The sequence below is a fragment of the Anser anser genome, assembly GCF_964211835.1.
Source record: "Anser anser genome assembly, chromosome: 1".
Taxonomy (NCBI): Eukaryota; Metazoa; Chordata; class Aves; order Anseriformes; family Anatidae; genus Anser; species Anser anser.
Window position 1 is genome coordinate 148,983,903 of NC_139720.1, and position 26,573 is coordinate 149,010,475.

The following is a 26,573-nucleotide window of genomic DNA, read 5'->3' on the forward strand; positions in this document are numbered from 1 at the left end:
GCTTAAGGAAAGCTGCATTTGTGTGAAAAGGGGCCAGTGTCCTGATTTATCATGAAACAGGAAATGGAAGAAAGCTAGCAGCTTGATCAGGATTTGTTTGTCAGAAGATTACTCCACACATCCCCTCCGCGCAGCAGGGGAGTTGTGAGGTTGTTTACCAAAAAGCTGTTGTTATGTTTGCATGAACAGGTTCATTGTTATCACTTGAATAATGCATCTGGGCCTCTCTTCTGTGTTTTCAGAGCTGAAGACAAGGGTGGGAAGGTCTCTGAGGACAGCTTTGCCGGCTGTCGAACGCCTAAGCACTTTCACTCCAGCTCCGTCCCCGTCCCCATGGCGGTGGACGGCTTGGTACATTCTGCGGCTGGGTCATCCATCAGGTCCCCCTCCCTGCACTCTGTGTTCAGCATGGAGGACAGCAATAGCCTGCCGTCACCAAGGAAACAGCCTCCTCCCAAACCAAAGAGGGACCCCAACACACGGCTGAGCGCTTCCTACGAGGCTGTTAGCGCTTGCTTGTCGGCAGCTTCTAAGGAAACCGCCAGCGAAGGTTAGGCACAAAGGGGGAAGCCGTCACAAATGGTACTCTAGGTTATTGATTTGTTCTTTCCACTTTGATCCCTCTAAGCACAGGCAAGCGCCTTTGAAAAGCCCCGCTTCCGTAAAATATTTCAGTGGCAGTAAATAAAGTTAGTCAATTTGTCATTTGCTCCCAAATCGGCAAATAGCTACTTGTGTGTTCTAATTGCCTGGTTTGTCAACAGCCAAAGCCTGTTTTCAGAATTCCCTTTAGAGGCAAATGATCTTTGTCAGCTTCAGTTTTTCTACCCCACTGACTGTTTTATTTCACCTTTTTAACTGTCTATTAGAATATCTTGCATCGCTCAGACAGAATGCCCAAATCTTGAATTTCACCAAGTTAAATATTAAACTTTCTCCCGCTTTTGCTCTGTGTTAACATGAATAACTTGTGCATTCAGTGGTTGATGTTTGTGCCATAACTTGCTTATGGTGATTTTTTTGTTTGGAATGAAACTGCTATGAAAGTCCCAAAGTGTTGCAATGCATTATTGTGCATTAGGTCCAGTTTTGAGTTCTATTCTTCTCTCCTCCTACACTCTTGATGAAGATGAGGGATGCATTCTGCTTTTCCTTGTTAAGCCTGACTTGTCATGTTTTGTGTAAAGAGCCCCCTCTAAGCTTATCAGGGAAGATTTTTCAGGTTGGGTTTAAAGCTACGTGTAACTATTCTGTACGCCTGCATACAATGGCTGTAGATTTTTGCAGCTCCCTCTTGCAAAATAATTACTCATGCCCAGTTTATTAGATGCAAGTCCATTCTCCTGACTTCTTTTCTCATTCAATGTCCTTGTAAAGTAAGATGAACTGTGTCCAATATAGTACTTTTAAACTATAAACTTCAGTGTCAGTTAAGGAGTAGTGGTTTAGGCTTTCTGTGCCCTGCACTGAAAGAAATGATTGATTTAACCAAAAAGCTGTAGCAGAGTTTTTGAAAGAATGACAATTTATATATGTTTGTGTGGTCTTAACACTAATGCTTTTGCACTCGCAAAACAGTCAGACTGGTTTCCCTGCTGTGCTCATTTTTCAAGAATTATATATTCACTGAGTCTTTGTCCAAAACCAGCTCAATTTATACCATTTAATTTTGATCTTAAAGGACCAGTCACGTATTGATGATTGGTGTCTATTATCTCCAGTCCATCTGTACCTGGAGGCTGTGAAAAGATATCTAGTTTTGTTAACTGTATGCTCACTCAGTGGAAGAATTACCCCTAGGGTATGTGATTCCATAACTTAGTAAATTATTTCCACACCAACAATACAAAAGAAACAGAGATAGGGATAATATCGGCCTAGAATTAGAGTTTTATATATTAAATAGAATCATAGAATCTCAGAATGGCTTGGAATGGAATGAACCTTAAATATCACCCAGTTCCAACCCCCTGCCATGGGCAGGGACACCTCCCACTAGACCAGGTTGCCCAAAGCCCCATCCAGCCTAGCCCCCAGGGATGGGGCATCCACAGCTTCTCTGGGAAACCTGTTCAAGTGCCTTACCATCCTCTATGTAAAGAATTTCCTCCTAACATCTAATCTAAATCTGCCCTCTTTTAGTTTAAAACTGTTCCCCCTTTTCTATCACTATCTGCCCATGTAAAAAGTTGCTCTCGAAGCAGCTCACATAAAAGGCAGATACTTCAATTACTAGTGATAACATGCATGTCAGTGTAGCACCATGTTGAAATTCCTAGTTAAAAGCATTCCCCTGTATCATCTCCCTTGGGGCAAAATAAGTAACAAGCACATATTTCCATGTGTTACAGACCATGCAGGGAACATTTGGATTCAAAAAATATCTCCTTGGGTGTTAGTTTTAGTGGCAGTAGAGGCTACCAAAGCAGATTGTATGCCCAGGCAGCAAAAGATTGTGGTTCTGAAGCTGAAAGTTCTGCATTTTATTCCTTGAAATATGTATACTTTTGACTGAATCCCTGTGTGTGCGACTGCTTCTCATTGTAAAACTATACGAGCAAGATTTGAAAGCTTAAATACTGGCCCTGTGTAAGAAAAAAATTACTTTGATCTGTTAGTAACACACACCTTTTTCACTTTCCTAGTACTGACCCGTCCAAGGCCACACAGTGATGACTATAGTACCATGAAAAAAATACCTCCCAGAAAACCAAAACGGAGTCCCAATACAAAACTTAGTGGCTCTTATGAAGAAATACCTGGCCAAAAGCCTAGGGATGTGAAACAGGCAAACGTAGTCACCAAACCAGGTGGCTATGACACCGTGACAGTACAGAGAGCAGTATCAGCTGATGGACCACAGCATGGTGTGTTGAGTCTCTACATGTCACAAGAAGAGGAAGAAAATGAGCCTGTCTATATTGAAATGGTAGGGAATGCAATGAAAAGCAGTTCTGCTGAAGCAGAAAGCCCAGAGCAAGGAGAGTCTGTATATGAGGAAATGAAGTATTTTCTGCCAGAAGAAGGAAGCAATGGTAATGGAATAATTTCAGTAGTGACTGGATCTCCTCCTCTGATGTTTGAAAGCAAAAAAAATGTTCATGTTGAAGCTGGAACATTGGATGAAAACAGTCAAGCAGCTGTAAACTATAAAGACTCATGTGACATTCCAGCCCCTTTCCCAAACTTGCTCCCTCACAGGCCCCCACTTCTTGTATTTCCTCCAACTCCTGTCACATGTTCACCTGCTTCTGATGAATCACCACTAACACCACTAGAAGTTAAAAAGCTTCCAGTCTTGGAAACCAATCTAAAATATCCTGTGCAGTCAGAAGGCTCAAGTCCGTTATCACCACAGTACTCCAAAAGCCAGAAAGGAGAAAATGAAAGACCAGCATCTCCAGGCTTGGTTGTGTTCAATGTTTCCAGCAAAGTGACTCCTCCTTCAACACCGCCCCCTCCTCTTCCACCACCCCCTCCTCCCGTACCACCTCCCGTTTCCTACCGGTCTTCCACACATTTTGCATTTCCTCCAGACCCTTGTGCTAGTTTTCTTATTAATACAGGGAAAACAGGTACAAACTCAGATCTATCAAAAGTACCTCAGAGACCAAACCCTGCTCCGCTTGGATGTTCATCTTCTCCATTCTCCAAACTGCCTTACTCTCCAAAGGTGGCAAGAGCAGATCACAGAAAATTGAACTCTAATTCATCATCTTCATTTCCGTACAGCCCTACAAACTCAAGGTCACTGACCAGTCCCCTTGATGAGTTAACTAGCTTGTTCAACTCAGGACGGAGCGTGCTACGGAAATCTGCAGCAGGACGTAAGATCAGGGAGCCAGAAGGTAAGAATGATCTCTATGTATTTCTTCTGCACCAAAACAGTCTTACATTAAAAGGTGACAGGGTACATAAAATACAAAAGAACTTGTTCTTTTTTTTTTTTTTCTTTAACAAAGATCCATTGTAGTCATAAGAAACACATGGGAAATTTGTTGTGTATGAAAAATATAGGCCTTCAGGTTTTCTCTGAAATGTCTTTTACCAAAACATTTGTATGACACAAAATCAAATGGATTATTTTCCACGTTCCCATAGTCTCAGTAAAAAAAGCACAGATGTTATATCATGTGAAATGAGTTTAGAATATCAATCCATAGAAATACTTAGAATGAAATGTATTTTTTATATTTCAGTTGGCTATGAGTCTGGTAGGTTCCATTTCCATGAAACTCTGGATTTGGTCATACAAATCTCAAATGAATTTCAGACAAAGAGTATTGCAGTAAACTCTGTTTATTTCCCTTTTCTTTTTATTCTAACCTTTTCTCTAACTTATATAATTTTATGTACATGCCCACAAATGACTTGATTTTCTGGCACCTGAAGTATGTAGTTTGTATCTAGTACAAAAGTCAACTATAAAAAGAAGCAAAACTTGCCATTTTGCTAAGGTTTTTGAGACTGTGGTCCTGAGACAATATCATTTAATTATTTGCCTTGTGCAGGTAAAAAGTGTTTATTGTGTTACTGGATCAAATCTATGGATCCTACAAATACTGAAAATTCATCTTAATATTAACAAATTCACTTCATTACTTTTTAAGGATGAGATGCTTCAGACATAGCTTTGTCCATCTAAAAGCTCAAAACGTAGTTATCACATCCTTAGGCTATGAAGATACAGTCATTTTGAGAGTTTAATTCCTCCTACATTCCTCACATTCTACACCGGGTATGAGGAAAGCCTAGATGATTAAACAAGTAGAGTTGTAACTTCTAAATGATTAAAGTTAGGTGAAGTAAATCCCATCCTGTGTATCGATTGTAACACTGTCTCCAGTATTGTAACTTTATGTTACTTTTCTGATTTAAAATACAATCTCCTATTGAAAATAGTCAGTGCACTGTATACATGAACTCATCTCCCTAGCAGCATATCCTGAATGACCTGACTTGTGTGCAACCTCTAGTTTACACAAAAGAGATTATCTTCTTATTAAATGTCTATTTTCTTATTTATATACTGCTTCATTGATCTCAGTATCATATCCTGATTTATGCAGCTATAATAGGACAGAAGCAGGTGTTTGTGCTTACTCTGGACATGTGTATGTCTGTCTGTGTGTCACCCTGTTTCCTGTGTGTCACCCTGTTTCTCTTTCCCTAAGATCTTGGCAGCCTTCAACCAAAACCTCTTTTAACCAAATACAAGGAGATACCTGTTGCCCCACTTGACCTGTTGTTTACAAGCTGTGAAAAACTTGTGGCTAATGTGATGTTTGGAGGCTGTTTTGGGCACAGCGATCATGAAATAATACTGTTGTGGATTTTTGGAGAAATAAGGAAGGAGGTTAGCTGAATCTACACCTTAGATTTCCAGAAGGCAGACTTTGGCCTGTTTAGAGACCTGTTTGACAAGAGTCCCTTGGGAGGCAGATCTGAAAAGCAAAGGAGTTCAGGAAGGCTGGACCTTCTTCAAGAAAGAAATCTTATAGAAGCAGGAGCAGGCTGTCCCAATGTGCCAATAGTCAAGCTGTTAGGGGAGAAGACCAGCTTGGATGAACAGAGAGCTTCTTCAGGAACTCAGGAAAAAAAAATACAAACAGAGAATTTATGAACTCTGGAAGAAGGGGCAGGGAAATCAGGAGGACCATAGAGCTGTTGTGATGTTGTGCAGGAAAGGAAATTAGAAGGGCAAAAACCCATCTGGAACTCCATTTGGCTAGAGCAGTAAGAGACCAAAAAAGAAGAAAAGAAATTGCTTTTATAAATATATCAGCAGCAACAGAAGGAGTAAGAAGAATCTCCATCCTTTGCAGGATGTGAGGGGAAATGTAGTGATGAAAGATGAGGATAAGGCTGAGGTACTCAATGCCTTTTTGGCCTCAGTCGTTATTAGTAAGGCCAATTGTTCTCAGGGTACCCAGTCCCCTGAGTTGGAAGATGGTGACAGGGAGGGAGATGACGCTCCAGTAATCCAATGGGAAACTGTAAGTGAGCTACTACATCATTTGAATGTTCACAGGCTATGAGACTGGATGGGATTCATCCAAGGGTACTGTAGGAGCTGGCCGAAGTGCTCGCCAAGCCACTTTCAATAATTTACCAGCAGTCCTGGCTAACTGGAGAGATTCCAGTTGACTGGAGGTTTTTGAATATGATTCCAATCTACAGGAAAGGAGGATCCAGAGAATTACAGGCCCATCAGTCTGACCTCGTTGCTAGGGAAGGTCACAGAACAGATCATCTTAAATGTCATCATATGGCACATGCCAGACGATCAAGTGATCAGACCCAGACAGCGTGGGTTTATGAAAGGCAGGTCCTGCCTGACTAACTTGGTCTCCTTCTATGACAAAGATGACATGCTTAGTAGATAAGGGAAGGGATGTGGATGTTGTCGACCTGGATTTTAGTAAAGTGTTTGACATCGCCTCCTCCACAGTGCTGGAGAGACTGGCTGCTCGTGGCTTGGACAGGTGCACAGTTGCCTGGGTGAAGAACCAGCTGGATGATGGCTGGGCTTAAACTGTCGTAGTGAATGGAGTTCAGTCCAGTTTGTGGCTGGTCACCAGAGGTGTTCCCCAGGGGTCAATATTGAGGACAGTATTGTAAAACATTTTAATCGATCATCTGGATGAGGCAGCTGAGTGCAGCCTCAGTATGTTCATAGATAATACCAAGTTGGGAGGGACTGTTGATCTGCTCAAGGACAGGAAGGCTTTGCAGAGAGATCAGGATAGACTAGATCAATCAGCCAAGTCCAATCTCATTACATTCAGCAAGGCTAAGTGCTGGGTCCTGAACTTGGGCCATAACATACAGCAGTTTAGGCATGGGGTAGAGTGTCTGGAAAGTTGCCCGGCAGAAAAAGACCTGGGTGTGCTGGTTGACAGCCAGCTGAACATGAGCCAGCAATGCGCACAGATGTCCAAGAAGGCCAGTGGCACCGTGGCCTGCATCATAAATGGTATGGCCAACAGGACTGGGAAAGTGATTGTCCTTTTGTATGTGGCACTAGTGAGACCTCACCTCAAATGTTTCATTCTGTTTTGGACTTCTCACTACAAGAAGGTTATTGAGTTGCTCAGTCATGTTCAGAGAAAAGCAATGAAGTTGATGAAGTAACTAGGAAACAAGACTTACCTAGAGTGGCTGAGGGAACTGGGGTTGTTTAGCCTGGAGAAAAACAGGCTGAGGCCTTATCACTCTCTACAACTATGTGAAAGGAGGCTGTAGCAAGGAGGGTGTCAGTCTCTTTTCTTAGGTGGCAAGTGGTAGGATGCAAAGAAATGGTCTCAAATTGCACTGGGGGTGGGATGGGTGGGGGATAGGGGGTGTTAGATTGGATAAAACATTTCTTCACAGACAGAGTGCTCAAGCATTGGATTGTGCTGCCCAGGGAAGTGGTGGGGTCCCCATCCCTGAAGATACATAAGAGATGTGGATGTGGCACTAAGGGTTTAGTGATGAAAGGTTTAGTGATGAAACTGAGTAGGTCAGATTGACAGTTGGACTTGATGATCCTGAAGGTGTTTTCCAACCTGAATGATTCTATGACTCTGTGATTCTATGATGAAGATTTCAAAATAATTGAATTTCTACAAGTTTCATGAAAGTCAGTGACTAGATGGAGAGAAGAGACTTATACTTGGGAAGAAGGCCTCTACCAGCCATGAGAGAAACCCTGGTGGATGTAAGTCCTCTTGTAAGTCCTCCAGACCTAGAAAAAGTTCTAGCTGGACCCTGCATATTCCTAGATGTTTAATTCAATCAGCCATGGGATACAAATTGAGACTTCATCAGTTTTCAACCTCAAGAGAATGCTTTGTTTATTATTCTAAGTATAGGAATTGATTAAATTTGTGAAGATAGTGCAGTAGTTTTGTTGCTTTGGCAGTTAGTTGATAACATTCAAAACCTATTAATACATGCAGATTTATTTATTTATTTATTTAAGTTGGGGCTCTGCCTTTATTGTATAGATAATACATTTTTATCTGCTAGGAAGAAACGGTCAGATTTTAAAGTCAGCTCTTTGGATGTATTGTCTCAAGGCTCTCTAAAAGTATCTAGTGAGGAAGTGTGGTAAGCCTACTCCATTTAAGTCAGAAAATTTACTTTTACCTTAAAAATTTTTTGCTTTGGGTTTGAGGATTTCTACAAACTCAATTTTCAACTAAATGTGACCAAGACAGAGTTCAGCCTGGGTCTCCTGTGGGTTGAAGCTGGTGCATTAACACAGGCTACCATATAAAACCTCTAAATTTACCTTTCGCATGGAAAATGTTGTACTTCTAAATATTTCATCAAGGCAGCACTAACTATGAAAGATCAAAGTTCAAAAAAGATATAGAATAAAAAACCTAAATCAATATTTTATGATCTAGGAAGCTACTGTATAATACTAAGTGCAGTTACATATGAATAGTTCAGCAATGAGCAGATGGATGGAAAGTAACAAAGAAATACAGGTGAAGGTATGTGCAATGTTTTTGACTTTTTTTGTGTACTTCACAGGTTTTGTTCATTTCTAGGGTAACAGCTGGAATAAATGGTCTTTTATTAAACCTCTGATACAATTAATTAAATGACAATCGGCAGAATAGGCTCTAAAACTACAAGTTGTCTTGCCTTCTGATTTTTTATCACCTATTACTTTATGCATATGAAGTTCCTGGAAGACTGCCTCCTTTTTTCAATTCATGTCATTATTTGTATTGTACTTATATGAGATGATGTGGTAAAAAATATTAAATAATTTTAAATGGAAATTCATGAAAATTGACACAACCTAGACCAGCACTCTGTAATGTGCAATTTATTTCTGTATATTATATAGAATATTATAGAAATATTGTATTATAACTTAACAACTTTAACTCAAAACTGAAAGTACAAATGTGGGCCATTTCAGAGTCAAGGAAAGTTAGCTATGGGAATCAATATATCTCTGTACAGGATCATCAGCCTTGGAGATAAAAGCCTCTTTGCCAATAAAAGTGTAATACAGACAGATCTCCCAACATGCCTCCCTCTTACCTGGAGGAGTAATTTCAAGGCCTGAATCCTTGGCACTGATATCCTTTTGGCTCCTGACCTCGCTGTGGGAAAAGATCATCCAGAATTCCACTAGAATGGATATGTGGTTTTCTGATGGACTGCTGACTTATTGTGAACTGAACTGAGATCACCTTTCTTTCACACAGGCAACAACAACAAAAAAGAATAATCAGATGGCAACAACTTTCATTACCTGGTGTTATAGACTGGGCATATCTGATCTTCTTCTAAAATAACAAAATAATCTACAGGTTCAAGTAATGATCAGAGTCTAGAATAGAATAGTTCAGTATGAAGGGACCTTCAGAGATCATCAAGTCTAACTGCCTGACCGCTTCAGGGCTAGCCAAAAGTTAAAGCATTGAGGACATTGTCCAAATACCTGTTGAACTCTGACAGGTATGGGGCAACAACCACTTCTCTAGGAAGCCTGTTCCAGTGTTTGACCACCCTCTCAGTAAATAAACTTTTCCTGACATCCAGTCTGAACCTCCCCTGGCACAGCTTTGTGACATTCCCGCACATCCTGCCATTAGCTCACAGGGGGCAGAGACTGGCACCTCCCTCTGTGCTTCTCCTCCTTGCGAAGTTGTGGAGAACAATGAGGTCACCCCTCAGGCACCTTTCTCCAGACTAGACAACCCAGGTGTCCTCAGCCTCTCCTCAAAGGATGTACCTCCCTGTTTACTATCATCAGCAAACTTCCTGAGGATGCATTCTACTTCTGCATCCACATCACTGATAAAAATGTTGAAGAGGACATCATAGTATTGAGCACCAGGGAATACCGTTAGTGACTGTCCATCAGCCAGAGGTAGCCCCATTTGCTACAACCCTCTGATCTCTACCATCAAGCCTGTACATCACCCAGCAGATCATGTACCTGTTCATCTCGGAGTTGGACAATTTGTCCAGAAAGATGCCGTGAGATACAGTATCAGAGACCTTGTTAAAATCCTGAAAGATTACATCTGCCACCTTCTCTTCATCCACTAAGTGGGTGACCTTATCACAGAATGAGATTTAATGACCAAGTCATTGGCTGGCTGCACGCATGCTGTCTTACTGATGTTTAGGGCATCAATCTGTTTTCCCAGGCAGAAATTTGTTAACGCACAGAAGCATTTTTGTCAGGATATTGTCCTGTTGAACTCTGAAACTTGTAGTTTCAGTATAGTCATATACTGTGCAATTGTTTCAGTATACTGAAACAGTAGTTTCAGTATGTCGTATAGTATGCAATGTCTTGCAAAATACATGTAATGAGAAAAGTTTTCAGCTCTACAGAACTTATAGTTTAAATAAGCAAAACTGTAATAATTGTGAACTGAGCTGAAGTGATTTCTCCAAGCTTGAGAGGAGTTGCCATTGAAGCTACAGATGTATTGTTAGGCAGGAAATCCCGTTTACTCCATATCAAATGAGACTTGAGTGAAAATTAGCAGTAATGCACACACACCTTTCTTCTATTCTTCTAATTTGTACAAATAGTAACTTTAGTTAGCAAGTCAAATAGAAGCTGAATGATCATGTATAGAGTTCCTACCCAGGTATTTCTAGATGAAAACATTGGACTTGAAACTAGACTTCCTGAAACCCAATTCAGTGCCTTAATCTGAACACACTTTTTCTAGAAGAATGTACAAATTTTTGTCACTATTCAACATCTAAGGCATTCCTGGGAAGGAGGAGGCAGTTACGTGTTGAAGTGCTTCATATTAATTATCTGTGGAGCAAGGACAGAACTCTTTTTTCCTCAATACAGATGAATAATACTCAGATTGCTCCTTTGTACCATTGTTTCTCATAATTTGATACAGTTAATATTAAGTTATTCCATGCAAAGTGGAATTGTTTCAGCTTCAGAACAAAAGAAGGAATAATTCCCAGCCCATCATCTGTGCTCAGATTGGCAGAGTGAGTGCTCATGTGGATTCCAAAAGGAAAAGAGCAAATGAAACATGACTTTCATTTAACCTGAATGAGTTTGCTTACCATCAAGCTATTGAGATAAAGATTTAAGCCTTCTCTCCTTCTTGCTGATTGAGAAAAGGTTGATATGGATGCTTGCCTTCAAAATGAGGAAGACCTTTCCTTTATTTAGCCCATCAATGTATAAGCTTCAAGTTTTGTGAGAATAATAATAATAATTTTGTATAAGCTTCAAGATTTTTTGTTAGAATTTCATTAAAAATAGGTCTGTATATGCAAGTCTGTGCTTCAGTAGCCTGTTCCTTCCCCCAAAAAAAGTTTAGTAGCTTACATAACAAAAAGAGAAAAGACATACAAACATTAAATTGTTGACAAAATATCAACACTGTTCAGATGTTTGCCCAATGTCTTTGGCATCCATATAAATCCCTTTTTACCCATGTCTTAGGCAAAATGTTTCCAGTGCAGGTAGCTCCACGTATCAGTTAATTTTTTCACACTCTCCAGTTTAGGCACTGGAAGTCATAGTAAGATAGTTACCAATGGAAAATAGTGCAAATATTTAGATGTACCTAGTTGGGATTAAAGTTTGACAAATATTCGTTGCTGAAACTGGCTCAGACTTGGAAAATAACAGGATTTAAAGTGTATGTATGGGGAATACTGACCTGCCAAAGGCAGGTATCCCTTTGACAGCTAGTAAACAATTTGCTTCTATCAGCAGATTAGAGTAAGCTACTATTGTGCAGCTAACATCTCAACAGTGGATTGCAAATTAAATTCCCACTGGGGTTTCTGAGATGAAATCCCAGTCCCTTATCCTCTAAGCCAGTCAGCTTTTCCTCTTAAGCAACTTAATAAAGATAATGTTCGTATCTGCATCTCATTATTCCTACATTATATTGATACAATGTAATAGTTTTACTTTCTTTGTGGCAAAAGCTAACAACTTAAAAAACATGACTAACACAAAAGCTGTGTTGTCACCTTTTGTCTTCTTTCACCTGTGAATTCTGGAGGAATGATTACATGAGACATTGGACTTGTATAACATCTTTGAAGTAAAATTCTCAAAGCATTAAAACTTTAATGAATTTATCTTCACAATACTTCTCTGAGAGAGATTAATATCTGTTTATATAATTGCCTTAATTACCAGGGAATGAGGGTGACTTTCTATGACTAATTTTCAGATTAGGTATCTAAACACAGGAGAGTCATCATCTCTGATTCACTACAGACTACTTGCAGCTTTCAGTCTGAATCTTTTGCAGTAGTTACAGAGAAGTGGGAAAAAGCCAAAACATTGCTACTAACAGTTTAATGTGAGTCATGAAAAAGTCCCACACTTGGCTAGCTGTAGATGCCCTGTGCAGAAAATAACAAAGGAGGAGACTGAACTGCTTGCAATACCATTGCTGTCCAGCACATACTGGGTGATTTTTCTGAAGAAACAATTGTGGTTTGCATTACTGCAGCAGGGAAAGGCAATAGAAGAGTCTAGAGAAAGCACCCTTCATTTCTGTTTGCAGAATGTTTATGAACATTTTACAGCCTGGAAGATATCCCCTTAATCTGCAGTTTTCTCCCCATCTGTAAGGCTGCCATTATCTGGATAATGTGTCACAAAAAACGATCTGTTTTAGGAAAAATACAGTATACCAAGAATAATTCTCCATTTCAGAATCTGAAAACTAAAATATTTTCAGTGTAGAGACATTTGTTATTCTATTATGACAATTTTATTTTTTTTTTTCACTGAAGCATTTCTCTTCCTGGTTGATTTCAGTGTTTGCTCTTACTGCCTAAAATCTTATAGTGTATGATTTGCTTTGGTTTTCTGTTGTGACATGAAAATTAAGCTATGTGTGAGGTTATGATAGACATTTTTTACCTGAAGATTATTAGAAAAGAACAAATCAAAACTAATTTATATTTCAGCTGAAAATTGAATGGTTATTGTCATAAACCTTTATTATATTTATTTTGCATTTGAAGTGCTTATAATGAAAATAAACCCAAATCCTTAGCACTCCTACACACACTTCCAAAGCTGATATCCAGTCATATAGACATTGGAGGAGGCTCTACAGCCCCAATATCACATAGGAAATATCACTTCATTTTTTGACCCAATCTTATAATGTAATTATCTACATCTGTCAGAAAAGGATTCTGGAGTTGACAGACCCTTGGTTTGACCCAGTGGGGACTCTTGTGTTCATACCTAGTCAGTGCTTAACAGGAAGGAAACTGAAGAGAAATAGCAGCATACTTTTATGTTCCTTTTAAATGGTCCATTTCTGAGAACTGCAGGCATTCGTTGTATATAATTAATTCTTAAAGTCTATTTTTCCTTTTGGATTCAATTTACTGCATGTCCCCTTCATCCTGTCTGATACTGGAGAACAATAACCATACCATACTGGTTCAACTTAGTGTGTTTCAAGCCCATGGATTTTTTACATATTCCACATGTAATAGTGACTTCAGTCCTTCAGGTGGAGATTTACAGGATTCTTATTTTCAAAAAAATGTAGATTCTTCACCATTTGATGCAACATCATTGTTCCAAATTCAGCACTGGTTTGGAAAGTTGTCTCATTAGTGACAGTGTTGTGGGCTTCTTTAGATGATAAACAGTCTTCTGTGTCTTTTATTTGTGAATCAAGATGGAGAACCATGAAGGACTTTGATTAGGAACAACTGTATCACTAGTTGTAAAACAAAAGTACATTAATGTGAGACATTAATCATATCTGAGAGAACAAGCAAATTGAATTCTAGCACACTTTCATTGCTGATACCAACCAAGAATATTATTTGGCAGTAAATATCATATCACTTGATTTTACAGGGCTACGGGTATTTGGAACATAGCGGAGAATGAAATTTGAACACTCATTTTAATGAAAGTCTCTAATTCTCAATTTGAGTGAGAAATCTGTTCAGATGCTTTTAATTATTTACATCTCAGCATTAAATCATATTTTTCATAGAGCCTAAGTAAAGAGCAGTAATTCCATTTCGCAGAAAATGTCAAGATTGTGACATTTATTTTTGTTTTGCCCTGGAATGAAAATCAAGCATTCTGAAATTCTGTGCAGAAATAAATATTCTTTCATGTCAACTCTTTCAAAAATGTTTGGAAAGTATTGAAATGGTTTGCATCACAGATGCTGATTTTTTTTCTTACTGAAAATGTTAACAGTGAGGCATTTTGACTTGTTTTGGTCCTGGCTAAGTTCAAGAGTGGTCATTTCAGCAGTGGTCAGGATGTCACTTAGGGGTATGTCTGCACAGAAACCAAAGATATGTTTGTGCCTGTTACAGACAAACCAAGCTGCGTCTAAACTTTTTGGCTCAGGTATCCAGGATCAATGCCATTGTGATGGCACAAACTCCAGCACCTCAGTGATGACCCAAAGTTCTTGACAGGACTTGTGAAACAATCCCACACATGGATTGTGTTCCAGTTGCACCATCGGCATTGTGGGGCTGGATGGAAAAGAAAGAGAAGGCAGCCAGAAAAAGAATGGGAAAAGATGTGGTCATAAACATGAGGGTGCCCTGACCCTCATGCCCTTTTCCTCACAACTGAAATGTGCTGTCAGGAGAGTAGGAGAGTGTTTGAAAATGGAGCACTGAATTAGCATTGGAAATTTGGGGCATCTGCCTTGTCCCCAAGCCCACTAGTGGATGTGAATATAAAGAGACCTTCAGGTTCAAGGCTCTCTTGGGTAGAGTTTTCACTTTATTTTAAAATGAAAAAAAGTGAAAATGAATTTTATCCTCTGTGATGTGCAAGTTTTAAAAGAAACAACATATGAAAAAAATCTCAGCACTGAAATTTAATGTTTCATTATTTCTTCTAGCTCTTTCCTTAAGGGCTGGTCCCTTATAATGATGCTGACATATCAGTAGAATGTGGTGATAGTTTTTAGCCACAGGTTGGCTGTATTTGTACACAGGATGGATACTTACCACACTGCATTTCTGATATATATGTTCCTGCTTTAAGGTCATGGATGTGACATTGACCATCTCCGTATCCCTCAACATGAACTTAAAAACAAGCTAAAGAAGTATCTCCAAATTCAATTCTTATTTGGGAAGTTCACTTCCGAAACAAATTGCAAAAGTTGTCCAAGAGGTTTTCCAGAATAGCTGTGTCTATATGGTGGGAAGGTTGACAATACAGATGATCCAAAAATATTCCTTGGATTCTCCCTCAGGACCTGCTCAAACAATTCATCTGCCCAATGCAGTCACTTAGGCTAGGACTTCTGTGTTGCAGTTGGTGCCAGAGCTCTTATGAGAGAGATTCTGAAAATCTGTAGAAGTATTCTCTGGGAAAAGTAAACAGAACTGATGTGATGCTGTTGGCAGTGGCAAATCCCTGTCTATTTGTTTGGGGTTTTTTGTTTGTTTATTTTCACAATATTTGCAACTGTGTTTGAGGGGGAGGAAGGTTGAGACAGTGTCTCATCACATAATTCCTTCCAACAGCAGCTAAAGCCCAGCAGTAAATGCTGTTCTGTTACTGAGATACCACACACAAAAGTAAACAAACTTAAATGCCTGTCTTCAAAAAGAACTGCTGCATCCACATTAGTTAGAAGAAAACAGTTTAAAAAAGGGAAGCTGTGTTTCTTACCAAATTGCCTCCTCCTTTTCCAGCACAGCAGCAGTTGATTAACCACACAAACACAAGAAATAGCCTCTTCGGTGAGCCAATCAACACACCTAACAGTAAACAAAACTATTACAGAGTAAAATCAGCTACTCTTTTCCATATTAGTCTTGAAAAGGTGGGGAACATGAGGGGAAGAGATGCTTTTCCTGAGGCAGGAAATTGTCCCAGGCAATGCTGCCTTCCTTCTTGCCCTCTGTGGTTGGTGCTGGAGCCTCAGAAAGGCCCACAGAGATCAGTTCCTAGAGATGACAGGGTGAATGAAATCCCCCTTCTCTGAAAAGCGTGTTCTGCCTTGAGTCTAGCATACTTGCTGCATTAAAAGACATTCCAAGTTCTTGCTCAGATGCTATCAAGCAGGAGATATGGCAGTCTGCCCAGATACTCTTCATCAGTGATGAGTATTTAAGAAGGTAGTTTTCTCCCCTTCAGCAGCAATATTCTTTGTCTCGTGATGGGAACTGATCTCAGATGATCCAGAGTCCTCCAGATTGGGAAAGAGGGTGCTTTTACAGCCTCCCTAACCAACTCTGAAGGTTTGCCTGACCCAGTGATGTCTCACGCATTACTTCTACGAAGGCGTGAAAAGTTTGTAGCTTGTAGTGATTGCTGAAATCAGTGTAAAATTAGAGCACTATGTTCCCACCAACATGAATCCACCAGACAAGAAAGCAGGAGAAACCTTCCAAACATTTTCAATTCTAGGTGTACTGTTGATCTAAAGTGATATACAAAAAAAAGCATTTGAGCTGATGATTCCTAAGTGCTCACTCAGATCTAGGAGTTCCTACAGTTGCTTCAGCAACTTCTTTCTCACTACCAGCCTTGTCTTCTGAGCTCTGACCAGTATTACACCAACAGTATTCTTCAGAGGAGCAATTCACCTCAAGCAGAGTGAGTCAGTTGAAGATCTTCATGGCCTATGTCTCCTCTCTTTGCTTTCTGGTGCTTATACAGAGCTTCCACAAGTGTGTCTTCCCAGAGCAAAGCAGGAGTTGTCTGTTTCCCTCATGCTGTATTTACCTGCTTTGTTTAAGAACAAGGCTTCTGGAGTGGCTTGTAATGCCTCCACTTACACAGCTCAGAGAGAAGGGTGCTGGAAGCGACAGTACAAATGCATTGCTGCCTGTCCTAGGAGCATCATCACCGGGGGGAAATCCCAGACAATTGGTGCTACAAGGACAGGCTTTGTGAGATGAAATAAATCAATGAATAATTATTGCAGCGGCAGCCAGCAGCACAGCTATGAGGGCGAGACAGGCAGTACACGCTAATAGGCTGGGGGAATCCTGTCTTGACAGTTTTCATCCTGCTCCATTTCTTTCAGCAAATAAGATGCATCTGTTTGCCTCCAGCTCTCAGCAGACAAAGTAAACAGTCATGCTACAGCAGGTCACAGTGTGACTTCATGTGAGTAAACTGAGCTAATCTGAAGCAATATGCATTCATCCAGCAAAAGGACACCCAAGACAACATGTGCTGAGGGTAGCTAGCAAACTCCACTGGCAAGGAGTGTCTCAGCAGTAAGTTCAGAGCAAAACAGGAAATGCCAAGTGAAATTGCCAAGGTGCAACAAAACACAGTGATAGACACTGGCACCAAAATAAAATGACCTCCTTTTATGTAACCCACCTCTCCCTTTCCTTCATCAGAAAATGTCCGTGTAATTTGTGCAGTCATTATCCTTTATTTCCCACACTTCACAGTGTCCAGTTACCACAGGAAATGTAACAAATATTCATGGTTGGCTGCTAGGATTTTGTATACTCCAGACTCTCCCAAAAAAGAATGAGGGCACAGATCAAGAATCCCTTCTGTCTGCAGCGCCTTGTCTTTCGTATGCTGGTTAATAAGATCCATCGGTTCTTACTTATTCATGTCTACAGTGACAAGCTGCTTCACTTGAAATTTTCGTTTTGCTGGACGCCAGCCACAGTTTTCAAGGAAATCAAGCTATTTAGCTTTTGGATTCCATGGAAGCCCAGGAACAAAAAGCTTCTCCTCCAGTATTAAATTAATTTATCTACCAGAATATGTTTTCTATCTTTCACAGTTGCTAATACAGGGTGGATGACTGTGCATCTTGATAACTAAAGCCATATATTGATTATTGGTTACAGAAAGTCACATTTTTCAAGAATTAAGAAATAATGTTGGACATTATCCTGGCTTTTTCCTTTTTTTCAGACAATAAACAGGAAGGGGGACTATTTCCTCCTTTTTTGTATACTTATTTCCATAATTGTCTCATATATTTTTGTAGCATTAGTTCTTTTGTGGAAAAGCTATTAAGCTTTTTCTACAGTATTGGTGGTTTCTAATTTATGGAGCTGATCTTTGTGGACCAGGGCAGAGGTTGTTTCTAGTTTAGGGCAGATACATCCAGCTTAGCTTGTGACAATGGAATTCCTCAGTTGAGAGCTCAGTCTAAGCTCACTGTTTAATTAATGAAACGGAACATGTACCTTGAGGAAACTGATAAAAGTTAAACAGATAAAAGGCAAATCAAATGGATCATATCAAGAGGGGTATAAACCCCTCATAGACCATATGACTTCCATTTACACTAACGCAAAACTTGGGAGACTTGCTCCCCCAGTATCATTAGAGACTGGCCTAATACAAGTGAAGATGAAACTTTTACATAGTAGAGACCAAGCAGTTGTTTAGTGCCCCCACTAGCCCCAACCCGTCTGAGGTTCATTTTTTGTCTTTTCTTTTCTGAGGTGGACTCAATATTGACCACTCATTTCTGATTGCAGTAACTAGTCAAGGCGAAGGACTATGTCTATTTCAGTAGATGAGCCAATGCCAGGGAATGTCCTGGGTATGGCAGCTCAGTCATCTGGGCTCTCGGTGTTAGAACAGTCCCTGGCAAGGTTTTGGACCTGGCAGGCTGGTTCCCTTCCAGACAGATCGGAGCATGGTTCAGGAAATGGCACAGGCCAGGGTCTATTCCCACTAGACTGCTTGGATGCAGCTTCTCTGCTGTGGAGGGCAAGAAAGTTTAATAGCTTAGACATGGGTCTCTTACCATTTGCCTCAGGGCCAGAGAACAGTTGTGAGCACATTAAAATTACCAGGGCAGACAAAGCAAGGGGCTGTCTGTATTTACCGTATATCATGAATCCCTTCATGCTTTGGCAGTGCTGCACAAAGCATCCAAGGTAAGCATGAATCTGATCCAAAACCCACTGGAAGCAGTGGAGGCCTTCTGTTGTTATTAATGAGTTTTCAGTCAGACTGTAAATGAGCACTAAATGTTAAAAGAAGTGTTTGAAAAAAGAACATAAGGGGACAGCTATAAGCTAAGGATATGCCTGCTTTTAAAGAAAGGAGAGCAAAAAAATGGCATTGGCAGAAAAGTCAATTACAATCCAGCCAGGTTAGTTACTGCTGGGCTTTTAATAACATACTGTTTTTTCATGCCTTGCTGCAAAAAGAGTCTATGTTGATTCCACCTAAATGCTGATATCAATCATCGATTTATACTTTGCTTTAGACTTTATTAAATAGGCTAAAGATATAATTTCCTTATAAAAAATCATAGGTCCTCAAAATGTTTCAGTATTGCACTTTAATCTGTCATCTGAATAGAGCCTATACTAGTTCATTTTCTAATTTCGTGATAACAACATTAATTCAACCTAAATCCTACTTATGAAATAACTGCAGTGTTTGGCATCCTACATTTTATGTTTGAGAAAAAAAAGAGATTTATAGTATAATATTTGGAAATCATAGCTCAATTAAAAGAATTCAAGTTGTTCTTTTGACAAGAAGTTATTCCACGTAGACTTTCAGTGTGTTGGATTTCTTTTAAATGACAGGTAATGATTCAAAAAAGAAAATAAAAAGCAGTTATGTTAAATCATGTCCATGATTGCTATACTCTGACTTTTTTTCTAAAATGAAACTACTATTCATTCAGTACCTTATGAGTTTTAAACTTTGTCTCTTCCAGGAATATTGAGACTAGCATGCAAATGCAGATTTCACAAGCTGCCTCTTTTGTATTCATTTCCTTTTACACTTTTCAAGTACTGTTGATATAATTAATTATGGGTTTATTGGAATATGGAGCTTGCTTGAAAGGAAATAATTGTTACACTTTGATTTGTTGTACTGTGATTAAAAGCACTGTATGTGACATTGCTTCCAGTTATTAACTATGCTGCAGTTGTGGGACAAATTATGTCCCCAGTCCATGCATCCTCATAGTCCATACATCCTCATTAACTGCAAAATTAGTCAGAGCAGAATTTGACTGAGTCAGAGATACCTTTTTGGCAAGTTGAGTTTGCCAGAACAATAATCCAAATGCTATTCACTGTTGCAAACAGTCTGTAGGTTTTCACTTGAAGCTTGCATTCCTTTTATAATCATGAACTCCCACCATGCTCTTACAGCTGATACCTCTCTGTAGCTAGTCTCTCACAAGTAGGCACAGATGACTCTTCAAGTAACATTCAAATGGCTGGCAACTGCTGAGATTCTGTTACTAAAATCTATATATATGTATATATATATATTAAAAAATAGTGGAAACTTCTGGTAGATAATCCATCCATTTGGTGAGAACAGCAGAGTACAAATCTGCACAAAAAGCTTGGGTTGCTGAAGATGTACAACTGTAAGAACCACTGTTTTTTCTTTTACTCTCTCCTGATGTATTTATTATAGTTCCAGAAAGTTGATAAGGGATGAGAGAGCAGTGCATAATTGTTTCTGCAGGGATTCATGGTGGCAGGGGGAAGCTGACTTTAATGTTGAGAAATGTCCAAATTTTTATATCAGATGACTGAGATAACGTGAGGGTGAAGTGAATTTCAGACCAATATTTAATGGATAAAATTAGAATTGGGGAACTTTCCTATAAGTCTTCATTGTTACCAGAGTGCTTCTTATATCTTTTATAGTTGTCCACTGTGCAATGGCACATGATGTGGGACAGAGCTGTTTTGACAGAAAGTCAGGAGACATGTTTATTATACTCAGAGATATTTTAGGTAGTGGGGAGGCAGCAGAGAGAGATACCCCAGAGCAGAAGATAAAGTCACAGGGGATTCACTAGGGACCTCCTGAGGTTCCTCCCAGCCTGGATTGCCCAATATAAGTTTTGCAGCACAGGGACAGTACCCTGGTTACACCTGACTAAAACATTCTGTTATTATCTTATGTATAGAAAAGATTTTCTTAAAAAACCCACCCGTCTTACACAAAGCCCAAAATAAATAAAGAGTTTTTGGTTTTTTTTTTTTGCTAGGGATAAACTCCAGCTTCTCCAGGAGTCTTTTAGAAGTTAGCCAACATATGTGTTTACACTTTTTCCAAAGACTCACATGACTGCTCCAAGAAGGAGATGAAGATGCCCATTATACTGAAAATTAGCTCAAGTACCTTTGTATAATCCAGATTATTTTGAAACAAAATATGGACTTCTTTCTCACCTCTGAGAGAAAGGAAATAAGGCACTGTGGAGTGTATTTTCTCTGTAAGATTCTTTTATTTAGCAAATGAAGATGTGCATTTCTAACAATGATTGAATAGAGCAAATGGGATAACAGATCTCTATTTAGATAGCTGTCCCAACAGGTATGTTGCATATTTGTCCACTACTTGTTTCTGCCAATTTGTGATGATGTTTTAGCTCGATAGCAGCTATCCACAATGTTTTGTAGTATTTCATCTTACACATACAATGGAGAAAAGGTAATCTTTTCTTTTCTTTTTCCAAGACCGCTTCATGAATGCTGTGAAAAGATATCAATGTACCTATGAAACAAAAGACTTCTACAAAGTAGGAATGCAAGAAAATATCTTTCCACTTCAACAATCAAATGAATTGCAGATGTCAGGCAAATCAAGAAATCTTTTGGATATCAAGAAAAATAAGGATCCTAGCCACTTCCCCTGAGACTCTTTATGTAAAAGGTGGCACAATAATTATGTAGGTGGATTATGATCTATAGGCAAGTGCACTGACTATTAACATCTAAAAGTGACATTTCCTTTTCAGACAAATTTAATACAAGCTGCAAAGATGCATTTTTCAGTCAACTTGCTTGTACAAAAGCTAAGTCAGGCATGCTCTTATAATTGTATTGCATGCATTTTCTAGCTCAGACTCCCTTTCTACTGCCTGCCTCAAATCAGTTACTGCCGGTAGAGCTGGCCTAATTTTTTCAGTGCATAGCACATTTGCCTAAATATGCAGTTTATGAAACAGCACCACTGAAACACTCCAATCAGATCTGGCAACAAATAAGGATCAGGGAATGAGGGCAAGGAAGGGAATAAAAAAACATTGAAATGTTTTATTCTGACAGCTTGGAAATGAACTTTTTGACTTTTCAAGACAGCTTTTTTTGTTAGAAAAGGAAATGTTAAGAAAGATTCAGAGTTAGATAACTGAAAGCTAAACACAGCTAAGAAAGGCCTTTTCAATGAAAGGAAACATTTCAAGTCAACCATACTGGAAGTATCGTTTTCATGTTGTTAATTCATTTTTAAAATGTTAGTGCTTTGTAACCCTGGATTTTTTTCAGTTAAGGCATGAAAATGAAAAATTGACCATGCACTCAGCATTAGGTTTGAAAATCTTCAGGCAAAGTATCTGTTACCTGATGAAAAAGTGTTTTTCCTTTTCCTTTGAAAAATGCTCATGTGCTTAGGACTTACAAGGATGTATTGCATCTTTGGGAGAGCTGAGAATGTCACTGGAATTATGGATAAATGCTGTAATGTTGGTTTTAATAGCTAGTCTTTTGACCCTTGTTGGTTGTTGCTGCTATTATGACAAGGCTTAAGAAGACCCAACCGAAAGCAAAGAATAGCTCTTTGAGAGCTGTCACAGAGGAAATATTTCCATTTTAGAGTGCTAAATGAGGGCCTCTGCACCCGTGTCAGCGACTGTGCGTCAGACCCGCAGCTAACGCCAGCTCTCAGAGGGAGTGGAGGGAGTTAGGGAAGCTGAAATGGAGCTAGCCAGAGAGGAAACAGAATTCATCTTTTGTCTTCTCTGAAAGAAATCTCATTATGGCAAGGAAACAGGGTGTTCACCACCAAACTTATGGAAAGACAGAAAAGAGACAGAAATCCACCAAGAACTGCATAACCTTGCCAGTGCAGCATTTAATGCAGTCTCATCAGCCCTTCCACAGAGGGCAGAGTAAGGGTAGCCTGGGATGCCAGACATGCAGTGCGGCTCCCTCCTGCCATCCCCATCCATTCACGGTCTTGTCTCCCAGCTCTGAGTCCCCTCAAGCCTCTGAACTGCAGTGGGAAGCATCGCGTGGCATGCCTGATGGCTGAGCACGGGGCTGACAAAGCCCAGTAAGCTTGGGGCCAGCTCAGGGCACTTTGTGGTGAGCTCTTCTGCTCTGTGGAGATGTGCCATCAGTCAAGGGGGGAAGAAGAGAAGAGTTTTGCCCTTCTCTTTGGAGAAATGCTTGTGCATTGTATGCAGCCTGTGATGTCCTACAGGATCAGGGCTCCTCTTGGTATCTTGAAGAAATTTAACTAGAAGGCAAAATAAATTTAACGTGAAAACCTGGAACATTATAGAAAGTGATAGTTGATGGCTGGAGAGCCTTGACACATGGTAAATAGTGCCCACATGGAGGCCCTGCTGGCAGGAATCTTGCTACGTATGGTTTTGTATTAAAGGCCATTTCATTTCTTAGAAATAAGAGAAACAAAATAAAGCCGTGTTATAGCTGGTGCTCATATCACCTAATATGATGGTGAAAGACATTGCAGTGATGACAACAGTATATGAACTCCTGTGACATAGACATAGAACCTGAAATAGGGTCAACACAAACATGTGTTGAGTTTTATCAGCTGATGTATGTGTAAAGAGAACAGTACAAAGGAAATTTTGTTAATGCCTTTCAATTTCATAAATTTTAGACAGCTATTGGTGGAACAAAGAAGAACCCTGCAAAAATCACTGACTTAAACCTTCCACATTTATGACCGGTCTAGTGAATGTAGTGATTAACTAAAGTAATTTGATAAATTTGGTTTCTTTGTATTAGTTTTGTCTACTTATGTGCAAAAGCCAGTAGCAAATATGAAGCTGACAAGCTTTTTGTCTGTGACAGGTGCTGAAACTAATCTAAACTTGAGGAGCAGGGAAGATCCAAATGCATCAGATATTGGATCAGAAACCCAGGATAAAAATGCAAATAACCATGGAACTCAGTCATCTAATCCACTGTCCAGTTCTGTGACTGCTGAAAATGGAAATTCAGTATCAAATGGTAAGCATTTTTTAATCCCAAAGCTCTTCTAACATAAAATTGCTGAAGTGCATCTTTCAATGAGCTTTTTAAGATATAGTCAAGCTGGATCTCCTCAGTTGTGAAATATCTGTGTTTCTGGAACTGGCTTAACTTCATATGTATGAACTGATAAGCCCCTCTCCAATAAAAGCTGAATGTGAAGAAAATAAAACAACTTCTGACAAGGAATTTGTAATTACCTCAGCTCCAAGTCTGTAAGTAACCCAAGGCATGGAGAACAGAGATTTGAGACTTTTGACCCTATAATCAATAAAAATTGGACAGCAAATGGAAAATCAGAATCTCCCACTGGTGCAAGTGCCTTGCTAGTGAATGGCAAATTGTTTATAATTGCAATAAGATGATCAAAATGGGGCAAGAACAATGACCAAATGAAATCTTTCAAGGTCCTATAAACATAATCCTAAGGATATAACACCTCTGTTGCATAAAACCATATCATACAAATACACAAGTATGGTATGAATATAAATAAGACAAATAGAAAGTATTTATTTCAATGGGATGTGGAGGAACAAGTGTTTTGTCAAAAACTTCAAAAAATGCAAAAGCTTTGAAATGAAAAAATCAAGCTTTATTATTTGAAATGAAGCATTTCAAAATTAAATAATTCTTTTTTTTTTTTCCAAGAAAATTTATTCTGCCAAAATAATTCTTCCTGTTCTCTCTGATAATCAAAGCAAAAAATTCTTCCAGTCTGAGTTACAGGAGTGTAAAGGTGCATTCATTCCTGTGTGGAACTGGGAACGCACTGTAATAGAAGAAAAAGGCATCTTTGTCCATTCTAACTTTTCCCCATTTGTATCAATATAACAATTTAGGGAGGAGGGAACATATTTTTGATATGTATAACAGTCAGACTGTTATAGCAACACAAAATCTGTGGGTAGAGCAAGGCTTTGATTCTTTTCTATGTAGGATTTTAATCATATATTCTGATGTCCTAATGGGACCTGTGGGAGATCAGCTTTTTATAAGAGCAACCATTTTATCCCCAGATCCCTTAACTGGGAGTTTAATCACAAGAGCTGTGTTTCTTTCAGCTTAGAAATGAAGTGATGATTTATGTTTATAATTTGTGATGATTATAGTTGAGTTAGTAAATGATCACAGTTACTGAAATAAATGGTCATTGCTTGAATAAAAGGCCAACTAGTAGGCGAGATGTGTGCTTATTATTATTTGTGTGAAGTTTTTTATTAGTGTATTTGCAACTGCTAGTAGCCAGGGCTATTATTGATAATACACAGTATCTATTATGCATAAACTAATTATTTTTAAACTATTGGTAAACGGAAAGTTTAATCATAAAGGTGTAATGTTGTGCAGTGGAATTTTCCAGTAAGATATTTTTTCCATTAAGAAACACTGATTCATCAAACTCAAAGTTTCAATGGAAGATTGCCAATTTTGATGCAGCTTTCATAAGGAATGGTTTTGGTATTTACTGTATACTATGAGCAGAAAAAACGTCCCTTTAGGTCTTGTGGTATCCCACTGGGTAAGGAATTAACATTATTTGTGATATTATAAGGTTCAAATCTACACTTTGTCTATCAGACTGTTCTAGAAAAGCTTTAGTTTTACCCTGATACAGACCAAAATCAAAAAATAAATTTTGTGGTACAGAATTCTAGTTTTCTAGATAGCATTAATAATAATTGAAAAAATTAACAGTATGGAAAACTTCAGTGTACTTAGATTACATGACCTGAAAAAGAGCTTGCCAGTTTGCTTAAAAGAAAAAGTATTCCTTCCAGGATTCATCATGATTTCAAAATCTGTCTTTTCAGATATCTCTAGGTTAACACTAGTATTTTTTAATGTGTCATAAGATATTTCCATGTTAAATACTTTTTCATTTCTGTTAGTTTATACAAGCTAGCTTTCAGGAAAATAAAACTTGAAATGTATTATTAATTAGTTGATGCTGAGATTACAAAACTCTTGGGCATACAATAATTTGCTTCCCACTGTTACACAGTGGAACTATATACTCTACTTTTTATTGTTAGAACTAAAATCCAGATTCATGCGTTACTCAAGTGAGTTAATACAGAGGCAATTTTTTAAATATGACTAGTCGTTTGCTGTCATGAATGAAGCGAAGTGTCAGCACCACTTCTCTGAAGCATCATGAAACTTAAATTCACTATGGTCATAAGGATAATCAACTTGACCAAGATGTTAATCTTCTAATCTGATGAATTCTTTAGAAAACCATTAGTAAGCAGCTAAAAAGCTAGCTGGCTCAGCTTCCAAATAGATTAATGCTGTGTTGCTTTCACAAGCTGAGTTTAATATCTGGCACTGCTGTTTGCTTGGAATTTTAATAGAAGTTTCTTTTTCATTTTATGTAAAGTAATCCTCTTCTTCTTTAGTTTATCTTTAATATTAGTAGTAACAGTTTTCTACACCTCTGTGCTATGAACGTAGTACAGAGTACTTTTTTAGTTTTCTTCCACAAACCTTCCATATCTACAGAGTTTTGTTCTAAAAGAAAGCTTTTTTTTTTTCTTCTACTTTCTTGTCCAAGCACAAAGAGTAATTATAAAGCTTATAGTAATCTT

The 26,573-nt window shown here is 38.8% G+C and overlaps 1 protein-coding gene across 6 annotated transcripts in view; it reads left to right on the forward strand.

Moving 5' to 3' along the window:
* MYO16 (myosin XVI) overlaps positions 1-26,573 on the forward strand; it is a 385,412-nt gene that overhangs the window by 339,656 nt on the left and 19,183 nt on the right. For 5 of the 6 annotated variants that reach the window (XM_083834843.1, XM_083834844.1, XM_083834845.1 and 2 more), the window contains 3 exons: positions 243-550; positions 2,646-3,848; positions 23,803-23,961. In XM_083834843.1, coding sequence (XP_083690969.1) covers positions 243-550; positions 2,646-3,848; positions 23,803-23,961 — 1,670 coding nt within the window. Of the gene's footprint in view, positions 1-242; positions 551-2,645; positions 3,849-21,432; positions 21,645-23,802; positions 23,962-26,573 lie in introns of those variants that run through there. The other variant, XM_083834846.1, reaches the window with a different exon arrangement.